Source organism: Cygnus olor, chromosome 5, assembly GCF_009769625.2.
Source record: "Cygnus olor isolate bCygOlo1 chromosome 5, bCygOlo1.pri.v2, whole genome shotgun sequence".
Classification (NCBI taxonomy): domain Eukaryota; kingdom Metazoa; phylum Chordata; class Aves; order Anseriformes; family Anatidae; genus Cygnus; species Cygnus olor.
Window position 1 is genome coordinate 45554937 of NC_049173.1, and position 22238 is coordinate 45577174.

Consider the following 22238-nt stretch of genomic DNA (forward strand, 5'->3'; position numbering starts at 1 on the left):
GGCATAACAAAGCAAGATTTCTCATTCTTGACTCTCAGAAATATATTATACCTTGCTTCATGTAGATCGAACAGCTTAGGTCCCCTTGACATACTAGTGGCATATGAAAGCCCTGCGGATGGATAGAGCGTTAGATTGGAAGTAATAAGGTTGTGCCTGACTTACCTCCGCATTTGTAGCAGATGTTACAAATGTCATAACATGAACCTTTGGGATCAGGCTGGAAAAAAAAAAAAAGCAAGACAACAGATGTAGGCCTCTTAGTTTTACCAGCAAGTATAGTCTGACACTATATAACACTGTTCTGACTTGATGTTAATACCCCATCCTTCTCCTGAGAACAGAATCAGTGACACTAACCATTTCTGAAGCTGGAAAGGGGTGACAGCCGTTTTCTTCCCCAAGGAATTTTAATACTAGTTTAAAAATAAAAGACAATAGAACTATCACCCCAATAAGTGTTGTCGTGTTATATCTGGGTAAGTAACACATATACATCATTAATTTGGGATGAAATTGATAATTTTAAGGAATTTCATTATGCTGTCGTAATGTTTATGCATTTTTCCATTGATAGATCCAAATCTCACAGAGTGGGCATTTATCTAAAACACTACCAAATGCCTCAGTTTTTAACCCCCTCAACTCACCCCATGTTTGTGTCTCCTTCTCCCTTGCCTTGCACATCTGTACTCACATATTTTTGCAGACTTTTTCTCCTCTCTCTTCAGAGCAATTGGACTTCTTGGGAAGTTCCTATCTCACTTTAATTATTGAGACCAATTTCATTAAATCTACAATGACATCTAAAACTTCTTTTACTGGCGGCACTTTATCAGCTATTCTATCTATTCTTTTGACGGTTTTCAAAACATTTTTGTGCTTCTCACGTTGCCCCATATTTGTGACTAATCCTCTCTGGACCTAAGTGTACCATTTTTCTCTCTTCTTTAAGAATGCTACTGTCTAACAATGTTGGAGTTGGACTTCATGATCTTTGGAGGTCCGTTCCAACTGAACTATTCTATTGACCTATGGTGGAAGAATAGGTAGAGATAACCTCCTTCATATTTTATCTATTCGTGGGAGTGCACTGTATGTGTTAGGATCGAACTCCATATACTTCCATTCTGTATATATTCTTCCTTCTCCCACATTTTTGCGAGCAAAAGGCAGTGTAGTAATTAATTGTAAACCAACCCCCTATAAAGTGAAGTTGATACTGGGAGGTAGCTCTAATTCAGTTATATCAGACATTGGTCCCTCCTCTCCATGCCAAAGTGCATTTTGCTACCTTGCAGAGAAGCTAATGACTAGAATGAACGTTAATAGTTACCCTTAATTGTTTTGTGGGTGATGTGTTTCTTTTGCTTCTCCTTCTATTGATTTTAATGAAAATTGTATGTTATTTACTTTGTGCCATTGTCCTCTGTGTGGTGGAAGATGCATGAAGTTATTCCTTCTCCTGTTTCTCTGGAGTTTTGGCCAATGTTCCTGTATTTCATGGGAGGAGAAGAAAATTAATTCAGGAGTGCAGGCCCTTATATTTTTCCCATGTGTTTCAATTTAAAGCAGTGGTGATTCTCTCTGCCACATCACTCCCTCAGGTGCTGCCATTCTTGAACTGGAGGCTTAGCCCTCTCCCTGAAGAATTTCATTGTCAAGGAGAAGAGTGGGGGTTCTCCCATAAAGAATTTTAATCACCCTGTCTGTAGCCCTTTTGAAGGAGGCACAATAGTTCCTATAGTAACTACTACAGTGTGGGAGAAAGGCCAGTGCTCCCTCCCCCAGCCACAGAAGGAGAACTCTCTTTGCTTAGATGACTGGAAATTCTTGCACAGCAAAGCTTTCATACTTAAAAGTGAAAAGAAAAATCTCTGAAATCAAATAGTGAAATGTACAAATAAGTGCTAATTAAGAAACAGTGTTCTTTGAGTTATCAAATAGAGAACATAAAAATCTTGAATATACTAATTTTTAAGGTGTGTTTAACTTTCAATCTTGGATTTTCTAATTTTAATAAGTTCAGAAAAGAGAGAGAAATATTTAGGACATGAGAAATCTTGCTTCACCCTCCCACCCGACCCCCAGAGAACAAATTCTGTGGGAAGGAACAGATCCATAAAGCAGATGAAAATAACTGAGGAACAGGCGCATAAAACAGATGAAAACTTGCACTAAGACAGCCACTTCTCTACTTGCTTTTTTCCATTCACCTAGAATCCGGGGGAGGGGGACACATTATTCCTGGGAAACGCATCTTCAGATCTTTTGATTCCAGTCCAACAAGTGATATAGTACTTTCTGTTTTTTTGACATTTTTATTTGATCAGTTTTATGTTGTAGAAACTAAAATAAGCTATTAAAAGTGTTTTTTTAAAGTTTAAAAGTATTAACTTGAATTTGAAAAGCAAATTTTATTAAAAATTTTTTTAATCCCCTGAGTTTTGGATGAAACGCTATAGATGATCTACTTGAAATAAATAACACACCTGTAATCCTGTTAGGTAACATTTTCTTAAATTAACCAGTTCGTTCTTGATAGCTACTTAGTTATTCAATGGAAAGGTTTGGTTTATTTTCTGAGCAGTGGGTTCTCCAGTAATGAATACATGCTGTGTACTAGTGACCAGAAGATGGACATCTAGAATAATAGGCATTCGCCTGCACAAAAAATAGATTTGAAATGCCATTGTTAGCTTTGTAAGTCGATTATCATATATTGCATTATGCATCTTACATGTAGTCCTTTGTGACAATTTTGTGCTGATACTTTATTGCTGTGATACTTAGTTGGTAATGGCACAGCATTAATGATTCCCATAGCTTTACTAAACCAAGATAAAATACTTTTCCACATATGTTGCAACTCCATCTGAGATTTATTTCTTCTTCCCATCTGTGTGGGTGGATGTTATAAGGGACCTAAATTTTGGATCCCATGATGGTTTACGATGAGGTAGACTGGTGACATCATCTACTTTCTTTGGATACCCTTTCCAATTTAGAGGGCAAAACCTCTGCTTATATCATGCTGGTTGCCCACCATTGATCACACTTTAGAACAGGATCTGAATATATATAATCTATACCTTATGTCCTCAACATACATCTCAGGCCTGCAAGTTGATTCTTGCTAGAGATTTCTCTCAAAACTTAAATCAGTGATAAATGGGGTGGCAAAGAATGATCAATAGAAAAAAAGAAAAAAAAAAAAAAAACGTAACAAGGTATTAAATATGAAGTTAGAAGAATTAAAAGCAATAAAATGTTTCTGTGGATTTTACAATACGTAAATACTAGTCTGCTTTCATGAGCCTAATGTTGGTTTCACATTCTTCTTCTCTCACATTGCATCTTCTGTTGTTCAGTCTAGCCCTCCATCAGTGTCCCTATCTCTTCTAAAACAGAATTTACGAGCGTTTCCAAATCATTTGCTCATTGGAAAATCCCAGGGTTTTAAAATGGCATCTCACTTCTTCCTGTGAAACTATTCTGGTTATCCCATTCACCTTCACTGTTCTTTCACAAGCATTTGGGGTTGTTCCTTGAAATAACAAAAGAGAAATCTTCATGTAGAATCTACTTTACATTGAGGAAAATGTATTCAAAACTCTGTTGAAATTCCTATAGGCCTTTTTTCTACTTTGGAAAAAAAATCTGTAAAAGAACACTTAGAAAATTATAGCCATGTTTAATACTGTGCACTGCTTTACACATGTAGTCATCTGAGATGATTCAGACAACTCTGCTTCTGTTTTCTTATGCTCTCTTATCTGAAATGATCATGTATTTTGTTGATACCTATTAGATGACACAGGGTCATCTAATATTTCTCTTATAATATCTCATCTAATACCTGAAAGGTATGCAGTTAACCTCATCTGGTTACATATTTTGTGAATAAAAAAGATAATGGTCTTTTTGGTAGGCTGTTTGTGAACTTTCGTATTTATGCAGGTCTGCTCAGGCTTTGCTAATTAAAGTCTGACTTTTTTTTGGCATAATTAGAACTCTTCAAGATCAAAAAAGTGAAGCATGGGCTCTATTTTTTTTAATAACTATTCAGACAGCAGATTACCTAAACATGTAGTGGGATGGGCCTACCTCTACCTCTCCTTTCAAGCATACAAAAGGTGCTGCTCAGAAGAGTTAAAAATAAAAAGAAATTAAAAAATGAAGATTTTGAGGCTAATTGAATAAAGGCCTTTCTAAGTAAATATAATTTCAGGAGAATTAATTTAAAAGTTCAGAATAGTTTTAAAAATAAATTATCAAAGCAACAGCATTTTAAAACTTGGTCTGAATTGTACCAAACATTCCACAAAACCAATTTATGTTGAGATGTGGCACGCAACGTCTCACAAAAGTATTTTAGGGAGAACATTATTGTACTGGTGGTACATTTTCATTCCTAGAGCTCAAAAAATATGGCTTCTGTTGAATTAGTGTTTTCCCTTCACTAGGAGAAGGTCACAGTGGACATCAGTTTTTGGTCATTCTGTGCTCCAGAGGCTTAGAAGTGAGTTAGAGGAAATCCTGTCTTATCGGGATCCATGGAAATCTTTGTTAGGCAGTCTACATTTTTCTTTCCCATAGCTTCCCACTCCTCCTAGCACAATTGAAAATGCTCTTGAGATTGCATTAAGCGTGCTTAGACTGCCCCCAAGACATGTTGAAAGGGATGTGGTTCTTCCTTCACCTCATGCAGAGCCAGATTAGTCATTGAGGGAGAAAATTTAAAGAGGAATTTGTGAGGAGTTAGAATTTTTTCCTTATTAATAGCTTGTTACAGAATATTCCTGTGCCAGGAATAGACATGTCAGTCATATCAATCTGGATAGTAAAAGTCATGATCTAACGCTATGGAAAGTAAAAGATTTCAATGGGGAGACTCCTCTGCTTCAGCACAACAAAGTGTATTTTGAAATCATTCTATCTTCTTGTCACTATAAGTACTCAATATTTGATAGCAATATTGATTTAGCCAGCTTTTTTGTTAACCAGAATTTTACATTCAAGCCTTAAACTTTGTCAATGAAATGTAGACAGTATAAAATATGACCACGTATTAAAAAAAAAAAAAAAAAAGACACCTATTGAGAGGAGTTTGTTCATACTACTAAAATAGCAGAAACTTGGAAGAAGAATTTAACCTGGGTTTGGAACTTGTTTCCTTTGTGACTCCTGTTCCAGTTGATACACATGCTTCAGCCTTCTCCGTGTCCTGATTTCCCCTAATTCCTGATACTCCAAAAAAGAAATTAATCCCATGAAAGGAATACTTTGTTTCTATGTTTAAAAAAGAATCTACTTTTTTTTGTTTTGTTTTGTTTTAAAAAGATATGTATACAGATCTTTAGGACTGTGAAGTTCATTGAACTGCTTTGATTTATATGTTCTGATATGAATTCTAAATCCCTTGCTTTCCAAGTTTTCCGTGAGCAGCTAAACTGTATCTGTTGATGGTTCCATCCACAGGGGGAGAGATTTAGAGATGACTGTCTGTGGCTTATATGATGGGAGCCAGTTCAGTATTTATAGTTTGTTTTGAAATTTCGTAAGAAAATAAAATTATGGCCTATTTTTTAATCCAACCATTTCAGTCTATGTCTTCCTTTCATCTATTGTCTTGCCAACGATCCATTCAGTACAAATAAGAGGCTTTGTGCTGTGATTGAACTGTGAGATTGCTGTGTTTTTAAAATCTGTCAATGTGATATGCATCTGTATACTCCAAATGGTGTTTCTTCTGATGCAGATACCTATATTGAGAAATCTTCAAAGCTCAAATAAGTAAAATAATGATGCAATGAAGTCAAAAGATCAAAGAGAATAAGTTTGTTTTACCTGTTCTAGGTATATCTTAATATTTTTGTCTTATTCCCCAAAACGTGAAGAATAATGGTTAGAGAAATGGAAGAAATACAGAAAGGGCATATTTAACATCTATTATGTTACCAAAAAAGAGTTGCAGTATGGCTACCAGAAGCAGAATGGTTTTCTGCTTAACATATTTATGCTGGTTGTAAAATTAGGAACTGTCATTACAATACCACATCACCTGAGTAAGTGCAAGACACATAAATCAAGGAGTTCTGCTATAAAACTGTCAATGATCTGAATGGCTTGAAAGTACTGCAAGGTATTTGTGTACATGTATACCAGCCACTAAGATACAGGCATCAATAGAGGATTTAACTGACAATTTTAAAGCTAAGATGTGGCCCTCTCATGTTTTCTAGTTAACTCGCTGACCTTGAGTCTTTTGATTTGAGCTATAGAACTGAGAGTACCCCAAGTATGAAGACCTGATGACTTACCTGCAAATATCATTTAAAGATACTGTTTTTAAAGTGTTACATTGCTTTCATGCATTTTATTCAAGTTATTATACTCACGTGCTAAAAACCTGCAATTAACATCATAGAACTGGAAGCAATATTCTGTATGTAATGGATACGCTTGAAAATGCCAGTGGATTGTAAAGGTATGATGTAGTGCAGGAAATAGAAAATTAATTGGAAGACAAATTCCAAGTGGTGATGTGTTCAGATAATGTGTGGAAAATATAACGCAGTCTAGATGGAAGAACGAAACGACCTAAAGGATTTAAGCAGGTTGTTTGTTCTCTCAGAGGTTGATTTTGCTTTTTGCAGTGCTCCTATGGAGACTACTATGAAACAATGCTTAACAGTCCAGAACTGCAAACTTCCTTTTTGTTGCTGGTAGATTATAAATGAAATGACATTGGGGAAAAAAAATAAAATTAAATTAAAAAGCGCTAATTGATAGCATGCATAGTGGGGACACCAATAATCTTAGCAATGCCATATATTCTGTTTAGTCCTATAACTAAAGCTAAAGTTTCTCTTAGAAATATTGGTACAGCTCCTATGTAAGCAAGGCTTTGATAACATATCTGGAGGCTTAGTAAGGAGAAAAGAAGGATCATCTTTAAGTCTTGTGTCTGAAAAAAAAAAAGGAAAGAAAAAAAAAGAAATTTAAAGGAGCCTTAGTTGCTAGCAAGTTTGATGTACTCTGATTTTTTTCATGAAATAGGCATTACTGTAAATAGTAGACATCACTATAGCTATAGGAAAGATAAGACTGAAAAGAAGCAAAACGATTTAGGATCAGAAGACTGATACAGAAAAACGTAATAGCGAATAAGTACTTAAAACTAGTAAAAGAAGAATATTATGCTGATGTGTCAGGCGAGTCACTTTGCTAACTAATGTTAAAAAACAAGTACAACATATCTGTCTATTACCAACTTTAGTTGAAGTGTAAAGGAGAAGTCTTGAAGAAGACTTATTTTCTTATATTGGTAGCATCTGCATCCTTAAATATCTTCAGAGAAAATAAGAGGGCTTAGAAAACACTGGGTCTAGAGCAGTCACCATTTGTAATTCTGAGCCTGAATCCATTAGCAATGAAGCCACATGTTTGCCCAATATAAATAGTGTAGAATTTCCTGCAAGGAAATTACATGAAGCATCAATAAGGAATGATATTACATTTTTAGGTCAATATGACTATCATTACTTGGCATATATCTTTTCTTACTGATATCATGTTTGGCAGACAGTATCGTAGAAGACTAAAAAAACATTGCTCTATATTTTGTTCTCATTGGTGTTAAATTAGAGTGTTTAGTACTGACAGTCATCCATTCTACTTGTTTTAGTGGCTCCCTTGTTACTTCTTTTCTTACCGTATGTTGTAAAGAGGTTCCAAAGGCATTAGATCATCAGTGTCTTTGGATGTAAATGTTTTTGTATGCACTTTAAAACTTTACCTTTTCTGTCTGCTATGGATATGTCTGGCTTTGAAACTTATAGAAATGTTCCTGCAGCCCTGTGCCGTCTTCTCTGTGTTCTTTCTCTGGTCATGTGGCAAATACAGCCTAAACCAAAGAGGAAATCTCAGCTTGCAGTCAATACCTATGTTTGGTCACTCAGACTTAATTGCTGGCTTTGTGCTCCTGGCATAAAGAGTTTAACGAAAGACTAGTTTTATGATTTCTTAGCTTGTTTTCTAGTCACTTCTGCTTTTGAAACACAACCACTTGTTACTCACGTTGTACTTTTAAACTATGTAATTTAAGTGTAGAAGTTTTAGGTATTTTTTCCAGCAACTAACATGGACACCTAACATACTACTTCCCTATAATTAGGAGCATCTTTGATATCTCGGATGTGATGACAGTGCAGCTGTTGCCAAATGTTAACTTTTTTAAGTTGTGTTTACTTTGTTTTAGTTTCAAATAAGATAAGTAACATGTTCAGATAAATCTCTCAAATATCTTCCTAAGTAATATTTAGTTCTCATCCTTACATTTCAAAACATTTACATTGTATTTAGTGTCTTTTTCAGTACTACATTCTGCATGCTATCATCATCATGTATGAAAAAACTTCTACAGGAACTCAGGACATATTTGAATAGATTATTCATTTCCAGAGTTCCTGGACATTTAATAGCTTTTTTTCTTCTTCTTCTTCTTCTTCTTCTTCTTCTTCTTCTTCTTCTTCTTCTTCTTCTTCTTTTTAAAAGAAGGATACTTTTATCCTCAAAATATGAGTCAATGAAAATTATTTACCAAATTTACTATATGCAAGGCAAATTTGAAATTAACACTGGTGTTTAAAATGCAAAACATATTTAAATAGTTAATGTGAAACGGTGTGATCAGGGATTAGAAATGAATGTGCAGACCTTGCAACATAACTGTTTTTTATTCAGTTATAGGTGCCCAGCGCAGGAGAAGTCCCAGTGCCCTTGCCATTGAAGTATTTGAGTCACATTTGGGAAGTCATATTTTACAGGTAAAAAAAAAAAAAAAAAAAAAAAAAAGGCTTTTCCAAGAAAAATCAAAATAACTAGTCAGACCTATTTCTGCCAATAATTTGAATACTGTTGGTGTCAGCACTTATATTAATGAAATTTTAAAAGCTCACATTTCTTTCATTTTAGAAAGCCCATGATTGGAACAATTTGAATGAGAGGGAGGGCAGGTGTTGTATAGATGAATCTCAATATTTTGTTGTTTTGAACTGTGCAGTAGGTGTTTGCTCGCAGAATGTATTTGTGTGTGTGCATGAAACAGTATTTTGTGTTGGTGATTTTATTTGTCTTATGTGTCATGTAGAGATTTAGGGTGTTTTTCCCCCACTTTGGTTTATGTGCACTGCTTTCTTCTTTGATATCACTGTTGTCATGATTATGTATCACAAATTTGCAACAATCTGCAAAGAGAAAAGATGAACAGCAGCATGCTTCTTAGGTCTCCTTAGCTATGAGATAAAAACTAATCAGATATTTGTCAAAGAATTTAGTCACACTGTAAAAGGAGCTATGTTCCAGGAAGATTAGAATGAAAAAAACAGTAAACTGATGTAGATGTTCTTATGCATGCTTTGTTTTGTCAGGGTTAGCACAGCCTTTCTTACGTTGCAGTAATCAAAGTGGAGCAGAAGCACTTAAGAACAAAATGTGAAGCGTTTTGTCAGCAAGGCAAAAACTCAGCACTATGGAAATAAAAAAAAACACTCTTTACATGTAGTCTTTTCTAACTGCAGCACTGAATAACTGCACTTACTTAGCAATGTACACAGCTTCCCAATGCAAATATATTGCTTGGTATAATATCTTTTGAGAGGTACGAAGAGGTAAATTAGGATATTATCATGAGAAATATTCCACTTAATTTGAAATGATTGAGAGCTATCTCTCCATACTACCTCAGCTGTGGCATTCAAAAGCATTACAGATAATGTCAGATTTTTCACATATTTTTAGAGTAACTAAATGCAGAATAGCAACAAAGATCATTTTAGGAAAAAATGAAATTAATTGGTAGAATGAATTTCTCTTTGGAGCAAAAATCATGAATGAAGTGACTTCGTTGTGCATCCTTAGCAAAGGTCTAGTTCAAGTTTTTGATTCTGTAAGCAAATGCTTGTGTTATAGTAACTGTACCAAAGGTATCTGCACCAGTATCTACAGTGCTGTTTGCATATCACACCGAAATGCTGTTATGCTGTCTCATAAATGTAGAAAAAAAATGAATAAATAAACAACATTTTTGTGATGTTCCAATTTATGTAATTTCTTCGTGTGGTGTTTTGAGTGTGTAAATATGTGCTATACATCCTACAGGTATCTTGTAATATAAATTACAAGAAATATCTAGATAAAATCTTACTGAGACTGATTTATATATACTCTTTAGGTATTAGGTTTGATGCTATATGAATATATGATTCAATTTTTAAGAACAAAACTAAGGCGTCCACTTTGACAGGTTTATAGGTTGAACTAGGTGATCTTAGACATCTTTTCCAATCTGAATGATTCTATGATTCTATTCTATGACAACGACTTGACATTTTAATTTTTCACTTATTGCATATTTTAGACTATATTTAGTCTATTTAGTGATTTATTACTTATTTAAGCTAGGTTACGCTTTTTTTTCTACTTATACATGATAAATTAGGTTTTCAGGATATGTCTTTCACGTAATACTAGTAAAATAATCTGTATTGCACTGTAATAAATGGATTAAGGATTTTCAATCAAAAATGCCATCAACATCATATTGAATATCTGTTGAGGTGTGGCCTTCTCAGAGAGGGTGGTGCTTTTACCAAATTACTCCTGTTAATCTCCTAATCGATAGTAGAAAGTTATACTCTGACATTTAAGAGAATAGACTGTTGATGATGGATAAAGGACAGAATGAATTAATAATGGTTGCAAGTTTATCATGATATGTTAAAATCTTATCTTAGCACAGTAATCAACACTTGGAAGGGAAGCCTAGGTCATGCATTCAAATGCGCCACTTTTAAAAGATCTGAACAAACTTCAAAGTACTGTTTTGTGGTTTTATAGGTAGAAAAATAATCTCCAGAAAACATGTAAATCTCCAGAAGATAAGTAAAACAACAGTCAGATAGATTCTGCAATGGAGTACTGTTCTAACAAGTTCTCATTTAGCTTGCTGCTCCTGAAGATGATATGCAAAGCAGTGTTGTGATAAGTATTGTTTGCAAATGAAGTAAACAACCTTGCAGAATGATTATACCTTGGGACTACCTGTGTTTTTCAGTCTGCTATCTGAGGAAGTTGAATTTATAGTTTGTTTAATCCCTTTTGCTATTAATATTTTGAAGACTGGGTTAAGTGTAAGCTCAGAAATTAAGGAGCCTCTCTAATCCTCCTAATATTTTGATACTTCAAAATTTATTGACAGACACATGAGAAGCATAATACAGTATGCTTAAAAAGGTGGATGTAGGTGGATGTTATTTACGGCGGTGTAAAAATAGAAATGGAGGTGTACCTTGTGATATTTTACATCTTGATTCTATAACCAAGAAGTCTCAGTCATGTCCACAAATCCAAGCCACAGTCAATTACTGTATATCATGCTGAAGAGATTCCTACAGTATGTTTGCAGCCAAGGAAACCAGCTGCTTGTGGAAAAAAAGAAACCCCAAAACATGAATACGTGAAATGTTGTCATATCAGTGTCCCCAAAGTCTGGGCAAAATAACTTTGAAATGTTTTCCAAGTAAGATTACCTGTATGATGAACAGTAGAAAAAATAGGTAATGGCAATATGTTCATTTTTTTTACATGATTTTTGGTTTGTCAGATAGTTTGTGTTTTGTTTTATTCTACATTTATCTTCTTTGGAAAAGTAGTGTTATAATGAGAATAGACTTCGATAAAGACATCTTCAGTTTTACATTTCTATGTATATATGTGGCATTTATTAAATAAATCCAGTAAAAAATTATTACTTCTATTGCCTGCTATTCAGAAATTTGGCTGAAACTGGTTTTAAAAATTAACAAAAAGATGATCGGTTTATACAAGGCACATGGATTTTTCCTGTAACTTCGTTGCTATTGAGGAGGTATGGAAAAGGGTCAGTACCCCCATATTCTTCGTATAATCAGGAATGATCAGGAAATGTAGAACTAAATATAGAGAAAAGGGAAAGTTAGTGAATATATTTGCATATGCAAATTAGCTTAATTGATACTGCTTGCCTCTACAGGGATTTTTCATTACAAACTGGAGTGCTACATTGTTCAGCTCATATTGAGTAATTTAGTAACTAATGAGACCAGTTTGCACTAATTTGCATATGATAAATGAGCTTAATTGCAGTAAATAACTTGGAGGCATAATTACTTAATTTTCCTGTGTTGCATGGCTTTTAAGTTCACGTATGAACAACTCAAGATAATTTTGCATATTTAAATTAGTTGCTTTTAAAATTCTTGAACAAAAAAGAACACACCTTACAATCTGAACTGTAAAACAATTAAAAGTAAAATGTACAGTATTTTCAAATAAAATTTAATATCTATAAAAGATATTTCTTCCTTTAAAATACTAATGACTTCTTAAAGAATAAATATTTGGAATTATACAAAATGGAATAGCTTTTAAAGTCAGAATAAGATAGAAAGATGGTATTCATAACAATAATAGAACTGTGTATCTGAACTGTAGTGAGTGGTACACATTTTGTATTCCTGCATACAAGAGTGATAACTTTCATAATTGCATTCTTTGCTTCAGCAGTGCCTATTTTCTGTTAAGAAGCTGTAACACTTTCATATAGCATTATATTACCATACACAATAACTTAGATACTAGTTGTCTTAAATTGCATATACTGTCCTACCTCCACCTCGTTTTGTATGAAGAAATCCTTAAATCAGTGAGATGCTGAAGTATCACATTGCAGCAAAATGCTTTTTTTTTTTTTTTTTTTTGTAGACTTGGTCAGTGATGAGCACTGTCATTAATACCTCGTGACAGAGACTTCTACTCTTGAGTTTCACAAAAAAAAAAAAAGAAAAGAAGGATCACATTTTCGTTTCTGCCATGCCCCTAAAATTATTGTCCATTATATCCTTTTGGTAGAATTGATAGACTTGAACTACTGAACCAGACAGGGAAAGAAATCAAATGCTCAACTAACAATTGCATGAAGTGTTCAGTCACATAGCAAGATCTGTTGTGCACAGGTGATTTGCAAAGTAGATGACATTTGTTGAATTCTCCATCTGTGCCGTTAAGGGGTCCCATCTACTCTCCTAGAAGATTTTTTGTAGCCCTGCTGAATGGTTTCTTCAAAATTTCGAGACTCACTTTTCCCTTTTACTCTATATTATATCTATTTCTCATATTATGGAACCATTTTGAGATGAACGAAGGCCTAAGTAGTTGCAGTATTAGATTCAATGAGACAAAAACAACAGGATTCTATCAAGGTCAAAGGAAGCAGAGGCTCAGTGGAAACATTCTGACCCCAAAGACTCTGTGTTCTTTGTCATCTTAGAGTCATGAGCCACAAGATGCAAAGCACATGCTCTGGAGATCCAGGAGTGGAACACAGTTCAGAAAGGATAGCCGTAGTGGATGTGCAGTTCTAGCCAAGATATTCCAGCCAAGTTATCTGTAGTATGCACTCAGGCTGTACGCCCTGTTTACTTCGTAGCATTCTGATTATCAGCACAGACTTATCATGTAATGGTCCTAGGATGGGAGCACCGTTTGAACTCCCTGGAAGTCACATATGGCACAAATGCTATGGTTTGGCTTTACTCCATGCAGTGCTCCCAGACTCTCCATGGATGTGAAGGGCAGTCCAGTATTTTGTAAATATGGTTCATATTCTTTTCCCTGCCACTGGAAACCTCAGCGTGAGGGTAGAGCTTCATAGAGATTTAATTGTCTTTACCTCAGTTCCCTGGAGAAACCACAGGTTGTTAGACCCATTGAGATTATTCTAGCTTTTCTGTATTTAAAGTCAGCAAGCAAACAAACCATATGCAGCCTATGAATGCAAGAAGACTAATGTATTACTTACATTGTGAACAATTGAAAAATGTCTTTTTCTAATAATTTTATTTTTTGTTTTAAAATATACATTTATTAATAATTGAGGTTAGATTTAGATTAGATATAAGGAAGAAATTCTTTTCTATGAGCATGGTGAGGCACTGAAATAGGTTGCCCAGAGAAGCTGAAGAAACCCCATCCCTGGAAGTGTTCAAGGCCAGGTTGGATGGGGCTTTGAGCAACCTGGTCTGATAGGAGGTGTCCCTGCCCATGGCAGAGGGGGTGGAACTAGATCTTTAAGGCCCCTTCCAACCCAAGCCATTCTATAATTCTTTCCTTTTATTAATAATTCCAGCACTAAAATACTAAGTAATATGCAACTGTAGAAATATTTCATACATGTCAACATAGTATACTACTACTCTTCAGAGTAGGTCCATTACTAATTGTGAGAAACATCCAGGATGAGTGCATCATCTCTGGTTCCTGTGAATCATTCCAGGTGATGCCATAACCATATAGAGTGGCTTAAGCTACATCTTGGTCACCATGTTATTTTGTTGGTGCATGTCACATAAGTTTAAGTTTCCTTAGAGAAAAAAAAAAAAAAAAAAGAGGAAAATGAGTAACACTCTCTTCTTTCCAAGTGAGCACTTTAAAAGTTTGTCTTCTGTTTGCAGGTGGCTACTACCCGTTCTACCTGCCTTCCTCAATTGAAATAAATTTGTGTCTAGAATTGTGTTCTAGATGCTGATTCCATCACAGTCTTAGGTGTGTAACAGCTGCAAATAAGAGTGCATCATACATGTGATACTCTGAGAAGTATTCGTAATTACATCATTGATCCACTGAATGTTAATAAATATTATTAATATTTCAGTAGTTACAAAACAAAAGGCTTTTTCTCATATTCAACCAGAAAAATCAAGTGTTTTTATCAGGAGAATGTTTCTATTTTCTCCTAATAATGCAGTTAATGCAGCTTTATGAATCAGTGTTTTCAAATGCAACAAGTGTAGAAGCAAATACATGATTTGAAGGAAACTTCTATATCAGAACTTTTTTTCTCTGTTATCTGTATGGGTCTTGTCCTCTGTTTCTGTTACTAGTTTTGCAGCACTGTGATGCTCTTTGAAGGACAACGTTATTCTGTCAAGCTTGACATAGACAAAAAGTAGAAAGAATTCACTATACATCTTCACTACAATATTTAGTGATGGTTGGAAGATGTTGCTACTTACCTGTAACTACTATATTGAATATAACAAGACAATGACAGTATTCATTTTTTTCTAAAAACATCTAGCTTGAGAGCATTTGAGTAAAGATTTTCATGCACTGGAAGTATGAATGTTCAGCATGCAGCCACTTTAGATTGTGAAATATCCGTGAGTTGTTTGTTGTTGTTTTGTTTTGTTTTGTTTTTTATTAAGACAAAACAAAGATTAGTGAACAGAATAAATTATTTACATTTTTGCAGTAATGAGTGATTGTGGATGAAGTACAACAATTGTGCAAAGTGTCATGGAGACAGAAGTTTTTCCTGTACTGAAAATAAGTACTAACATTTCACTGTATAAACACGCTATTAGGAATTAAAATTGACCGTATGGTATGGATAATCATAATGGAAGAAGAAAATACATGGTTCTAAAATTTGCCTTCCCACAAAAATATTTGAATCTTGTAAAACTTTGGAGTATTTTAAATAGATATAAGCAGTACAGGTTGACATTAAGTTTGGAGGTAGTTCTGTGGCTGGCTGGACCACAACTGAGTAGAAATCCAGTTTCTTCTAATATTTGAATTATTACAGGGAGCTTCATCTGACAAGAGAATGTCAAGTGGAAAACAGACAGGAAGGTGTTGCAGTGCTATAAAATATTAGGGAGAAGATTTACCTTCTCATTTGCTATTTTCATTCGCTCTAAGTATTACATATTGAAGTTAACTCTGTGTAACAGTGATCAACACAGAAACAGTGACGAGACTAAAGGTGAGGAAGCAGACAATGGTAATGCTGATGGAGGATTTTTCCAGTCTGCAAAAGGTCTTAGCAGAAAAGACTTCTGCTGGCAAGGAGATTTGTGAAGAGCAGTTGCTAGTGGTGATGTTTGTAGTGGTGAGTGTACCTTTGTGAGGATGAAGAAGAGTGTTCAGCTTTTTGCAATCTGTATTGGGCTACAGGGATAGACTACTAACCATCCTGTGTTAGCATGTGTCAAAGGTAGGCAAAAAGAGGGAAATGTGAAAAAGCCAATAAAACGTACAAAATTTAGGGTATGGTGGAGAGCATAGGTCTGTGCCGTCTGTAAAAAAATATATATATATTGGGATGAAGCAGTGAATAAATTATGCATTAGTAGCCAAAATGAAGTGGAAATTAAGAGAGCAATTAAGAAAAGATAGTTGTTGCAGAACAAGCAACTCAGCAAAGTGATACCGAACTTTCTTTTGGCAGCAAACAGCTGTGTGTAATGCAATGAAACAGAATGAGTATATAACAGGTCAGAATTGAAGGTTTGGAGGCCACATAATCCCTCTATGAGGGAATGATTTCTATATGTAGCTTACTTTGTATGCTTAAATTTTGAATCTGAACCTCATCTTTATCTTACAGCTTGTTTTTATTTAAAAAAATAAAAAATAAAAAAATCCTGAGATTAAATGACATTCAGAGCATTCAGATACAAAACCAAAGGGGGAATTGATTGCTCTCAACAAAGTGCTGTCCAGAAATTGAACACGATTAAGGTAAAAAAGTAGACACTTAATCTAAATCTCTATAAAAAAAAAAAAAAAGCTTTCAGTATACAACTGTTTTATCTAGGAAAACTGACAATTGTATAAAGTTCAAATTAGTCATTCAGAAACAGTGAGATAACAGTAATAAATTGGATGCTGTAATGCCTTGGTATAAACTGAACAAAAATTATAGATTTATGGTATAAGAGACAGTAGTGTATACGCAGAGAGAAGATCAACCTTCTGAAAGTACAGTTTCTAACTGGACAGGATGAAAGAGAATAATCTTGATTGTAATTAGGAAGAAAATAATTAAAAAAAAAAAAAAAAGGAATGAGGCAGGAGAATGTCATGATAGTAAGTGTTACATTGAGAAAAAAAAGATACACAGCCTACTTGGAAAAAGTAATTTGGGGTGACTTGAAATGCCCAGTTATTAACAGGTCAAACACCTCACCCAAACAGAGTTGAAAAGCAGGAAAACAGTGTAAATGCTGGTATGTTGTGAAAAGAGCCACAGGACTCTAGTAAGAAATGATTGGTATCTCAGCTTTGCACTGTGCCTTTCCAGGGAGATTCCAGGCATCTCCATCCGCACTTTCCTGTTTCTGATTTAAGGATAGATTCTATGTCACCTTTCAGTGGCTAAATACATAATCTACGTAGGAATCTGTTCAGGTTTGATCACCAGTCTCTCCTTAAGCACTTTGTAGATTGGTATTCTCAGAAAATCATCCTCTTGTAATAAAAGTGTAAAAGTCTTACACCAGATGTTAAGTTATTTAGAACTTTAGAAATCGAATTGTGTATTTTTTCCAGTATAATTAACAGAGTGACGATAGGTATCTGAAGCTGAAAAGAGGCAGAAAAAACCTCTAATAGAAATTGTAATGCTGCACGCCTCTATTCAGTGTTCTATCTTTGTTCCGTGATGCTACTTTTGCACTTTAAGCATGTGTAAATGCCACTGAATGCTACGCTATGACTCTGGTTCTACACCGGTTTAAATTATAAAAGAGGCTAGCCTGATACGTTGCGTGTTTCTACAAAGGGCTGGGAACAAAGGCTAGATTTGAATCTGAAAAGGTTAAAGGAGTTGCACAGACAGCATTGTTAAAAGGGACATCTCAGGTCCATTAGCTGGAACACAAAGCAAGAGGATTTCCTGGGTTCAGGAGACTTGAAAGGTGCTGATTTGCATACTCCAATTTGTCCTAGTCACAATAAGTGCCTCAGATTGAATCCATAAGGGCAGTGCTTTCAATCTGGAGTTATGTCAGAGGTACAGCATCCACGCAGTTGCTGCCCAGGGGCTTGTTAAAAGGAGACTGGGGGAGGGGTGGGAAATGCCAAATTATTTTGCAATTGGAGCTTGAAGCAGTACACTTAAACCTGCATTTTATATGGCAACTGTATATAAAAGTGTGCAGTTTCATTTAATAAAGAAATATTTGATCTGAGCAGGACACAGCATACCACAGTGTGTCATTTAATTCCTGGGAAAGTATTTGAAGAAAATGACACATCTCAGCACTGTTTGTTGACCGTTTTGTTGTCACCTGCTGGGTGTTGTCATTTCCATAGCCAGTGGGCTGTATTGAATCAGACAGAGGGAAGAGGTCATTAAGAGAAATGGAGGACTTTCTGCAGTCCATAGATACTGAAGGAGGAATTTTTCTTCAGATACATCAACAGAACTCTATTTAATGGAGCCTACATTCAGCTATGATTTGGGATTTAGCCCTGTTTTGAACTGAAGTAAGGTGGCTTGAAAAGTATAGGCAGTATAAACTAATATGTGGGTTGACCAGAAAGAATTATACCTTCTATGGTGTTTGTAATGATACAGGCAAGGAATTCTGGTTTCAGAATGCTTTTCAATCACAGCATTCATCAAGAAAGGAAAAGGGTGTTGATTTCCTATAAATAAATACAATTGGGGAAAACAATGTTTCAGGTCGTGCTGTGCAAGTTAACAGTGATATTTTTCTTCACTATCTTGAAATCATTGATGACATAGTTTCCAAGATTCCTCATTTCAGATCTAATGAAAATAAAAAGCACTAGAAATAGGCTTCAAGCATCCTTTGTACTCTGCAATAGAAGTGAAGGGCAGCAGTGTGTGCCCTCTTTTTCCAGAGGATCTGGCAAAGGATAATATTGGGGTCTGCATGCAGAGAATCCTTAAATGGAGCATGTGAAGTTGAGATTCATGTGAATGCTATTGTTTCAGGCTGCTTTTAACTCTAAGTTATTTCATTATACTAGCTATCTGCTAACTACATTTTCATCTTTGTTTGTAAGGTCTAAATAAATGTAAATATTAAATATTGAAATAGAAGCTGGGGGTTCAACCTTCACCATTACTGTAGAATATGGAGCCCCAGATGCAGTGCTTTATCCCTTGGATTTTAGGTAGAAAGTGCAAGCACCTTTATTCAGACTTTAAAACACATAAGAGAATACAAATATAGTTAAAATGAGTGAGTCGTGTTTGTGGAGAGTGCACTCTGTTCTTGAGTATGTTATCTTTAAAGTCAATTAAAAGTAGTTGTTTCCATTATTCACTGCTAAAATGGCACTGTATTAGAATTTCTACCTGCACAGAAATTACAAAAGATAGCATGGAAACAATTTTTTTTTTCCAGAAGTGACTTAACTGTGTGCAATTACATTGTATCACATTTTCTTTGGGTACATTTTATAGGGTCACATAAGATGCAAATCAGTGCTGAATTCTGTTTATTGATTATGCACAGCACTTAGCCAATGAATTGTTTTCTTCTTTCACGATTTCTCCATTCTATGGAGAACACTATTTAGGTGTACGCATTGACGCTAATGTAAGACTATACCACTTTGATAGTGTCTGATTGAATTCAGGTTTGATTGAATGAATTGTAAATTCTTTCTTACATATTCTAGATAGTGATTTATGGTAGGTATCATTGGCTTGCTTTGTGCTTAGTAGTTGTTCTGTTTTTCCCTTTAATTGTGTATTCTGCTGAACATAAAGATTTTAAGCTTTATGACTTCATTCATAGTTTTTCTAACATGGAGGTGGTAGACTGTTTGCCTTTAATGCACACTTTAAGGAGAAGAAAAAATCTGTGATGTGTGTGTGTTTATGTCCAGAAGTCCCCCTCACATTTCCAGTGGCCTACAGCAGAGAACAGGAGTTGCTCCTCCCAGGCACCATTATAGAGGACACCTTCTTTGCTGTGACAAAGAAGGTCTCATAGACCATTGATAAAAACATTTAATTGTTTACTTCCCAAAAAATAACAATGGTAGAAATACTTTTTCTTTCCTACTGTATGTCATTTAGGAGTGGCAAGAAAGTAAGAGTTAACAGTATAGAATCATAGGATTATCTAGGTCAGAAAAGACCTTACAGATCACCACGTCCAACCATCAACCTGACCTACTGAGTCCCAGCTATGTCCCTTATTGCCATGTCCACACGTCTTGTAAATAACGTCAGGGATGTGGAGTCCACCACTTCCCTGGGCAGCCTGTGCCAATGCTTGGCCATACTTTCTGTAAAGAAATTCTTCCTGATAGCCAATCTAAACCTCCCCTGGTGCAACTTGAAACGATTTCCTCACATCCCCTCACTTGTCACCTGAGAAAAGAGACTGGCACCCTCCTTGCTACAACCTCCTTTCAGGTAGTTGTAGAGAGCAATGAGGCCTCCCCTCAGCCTCCTCTTTCCCAGGATAAACAACCCCGGTTCTCTACTCATAACTCTTGCTCTCTAGTCTTTTTACCAGCTTGGTTGCTCTTCTCTTCATATGCTCAAGCAAGAGTATGTGATTGGTCATCTTTCTTCAGGCCATCACTAAATGTTTTGTAGTCCACAATATAAAAAACAATGTTTGTTTTATTGAAAATTAATGAAATAAAAGTTTGTGTGGAGGCCTAATATGTAACAGAGCTGTAGAGATTCTCAGATTTCCTCTGGACAGTCTCAAAGAAGGTGAGTTACAGGCGAGACTTAAACTGAAAGGCTTTACACAGTGTTTCAGTGTTTGAAGCAACCAAACTTTTATGCCAATATGTATTACCATAGTGGTTTAGAATTTTGTGGTTTATTTTTATAAAGTATGCTGTCAGCAAACAGTACTAGAAATAACATGTAAGCCCTCTGTTAAATCTCAGAAAAAAAAAAAAGGACTTTAAATAGTATAATTGAAAGAATGTCGCAAAGCTTCATCTTTCCTTTTGTTCTTTCTCTTTTTCTTTTTTAATTTTTACTTTTATGTGTCTGAAATAGCACTGATCAAGACAAGGTTTTTCATCCTTTACAAATTATGCATTTGATCAAAATCAAAGATAGAATATGGTACTCCTTTTGATAAAAAATATCTAGGAATTATATTAAAGTTATACAATAGTTATCGAAATGTATGTTAGAAGGTAGGAAACAATTCAGAATTTCAAGGGTACAATGCTGTATTTCTCTATCAAAACAAAAACAAATACTTGGCTCTGTTTATTATAAACCCAAGCTTTTTGTCCTGAAACTGGAAGTCATTCTTCCATGTTCTTCTGTTTCCAATTACTTGCAAGTAGCCATTTTTATATGTTACACTTGGCCCCCAAAAAAAAAAAAGAAAAAAAAAAAAGTGTTTTCAATTGTATCCTTAGTTATAGTCTCCTAAAGCTATGCCTGTGAAAGATCCAACCTGTATGGACAGCAGACAGTACTGCACCTCCTGGTAGAAAGCCCTGCTCTTGTCAGTAGTGCAGGCACTTAGGGCATTGTGGGGCTTATAACTTGTGTCTACTTTTAGGCACCTTCAGATTTGCATTTTAGGATGTGGTAGTCCACATTAGATTGAGCACATACTGTGGGAGAGGAAGGGTGCTGCTGTGTGCCTAGTCATTGAATATTTAGGCTACTGGATTTGTACTGCACCCCACACTGCCACGGTGTTTGCCAAAGGCTAATTAGCGCCATTTGGCATTCCTTCTGCAAAAGTTTCCCCAACTCCCTAACAGATTATTCCTGATGAGGGCATGAATTATCTACATGTAGGAGGTTTGGCAGAAAGTGATTATAGTTTCTATTGCTGAATTTATGAGCTTGTATACCCTTATGCCTTGCTGTAGAGTGACTTCCTGCAACCTCCCTCTTGGAGAGGCTTGGAGGGACTCAGGAATGTCCCTCCTCAGGATGTCCCTGTAAATGGAAAGTGGTGTTTCCCATTTTCCTATCTGAGGAAATGGTTAACATTTCTTGATTTATGGATATTATCAAGCTTTGTTTTGTTCCCAAGTATTCAGGTATTGTTGCATTGTAAAGTCAAAGGAGAAAAAAAAATCTACTGTTGTAGTTTTTCAAAGCAAACAAGGAAGAACAGTAGTAACAGCAGAGCACAGCATTTCAGTGAAAGAGGGTTTTATTTCCTTCAGTGTCAAGAATGTGCCTGTCAAGCGTGATACATGCAAATTTCTAAGTGGGTGTCAATGATATATTGGCAAATTTTTACATAGAATTTTTTTACCATATAGAACATTTTAGTGTAGTGTGTTTTCCTTTTTATAAAAATGTCTTTGTGGTGTCATCCAAATCTTGCACTTGCAATTCTTGGCTGTATATCTAGCGGTAAAAA

The 22238-nt window shown here is 35.3% G+C and overlaps 1 protein-coding gene across 1 annotated transcript in view; it reads left to right on the forward strand.

Moving 5' to 3' along the window:
* The window catches only part of NPAS3 (neuronal PAS domain protein 3), a 614752-nt gene that overhangs the window by 294286 nt on the left and 298228 nt on the right, over positions 1-22238 (forward strand). Inside the window, 1 exon segment of the mRNA XM_040558338.1 lies at positions 8749-8831. Within this exon segment, the coding sequence (XP_040414272.1) occupies positions 8749-8831 (83 nt within the window).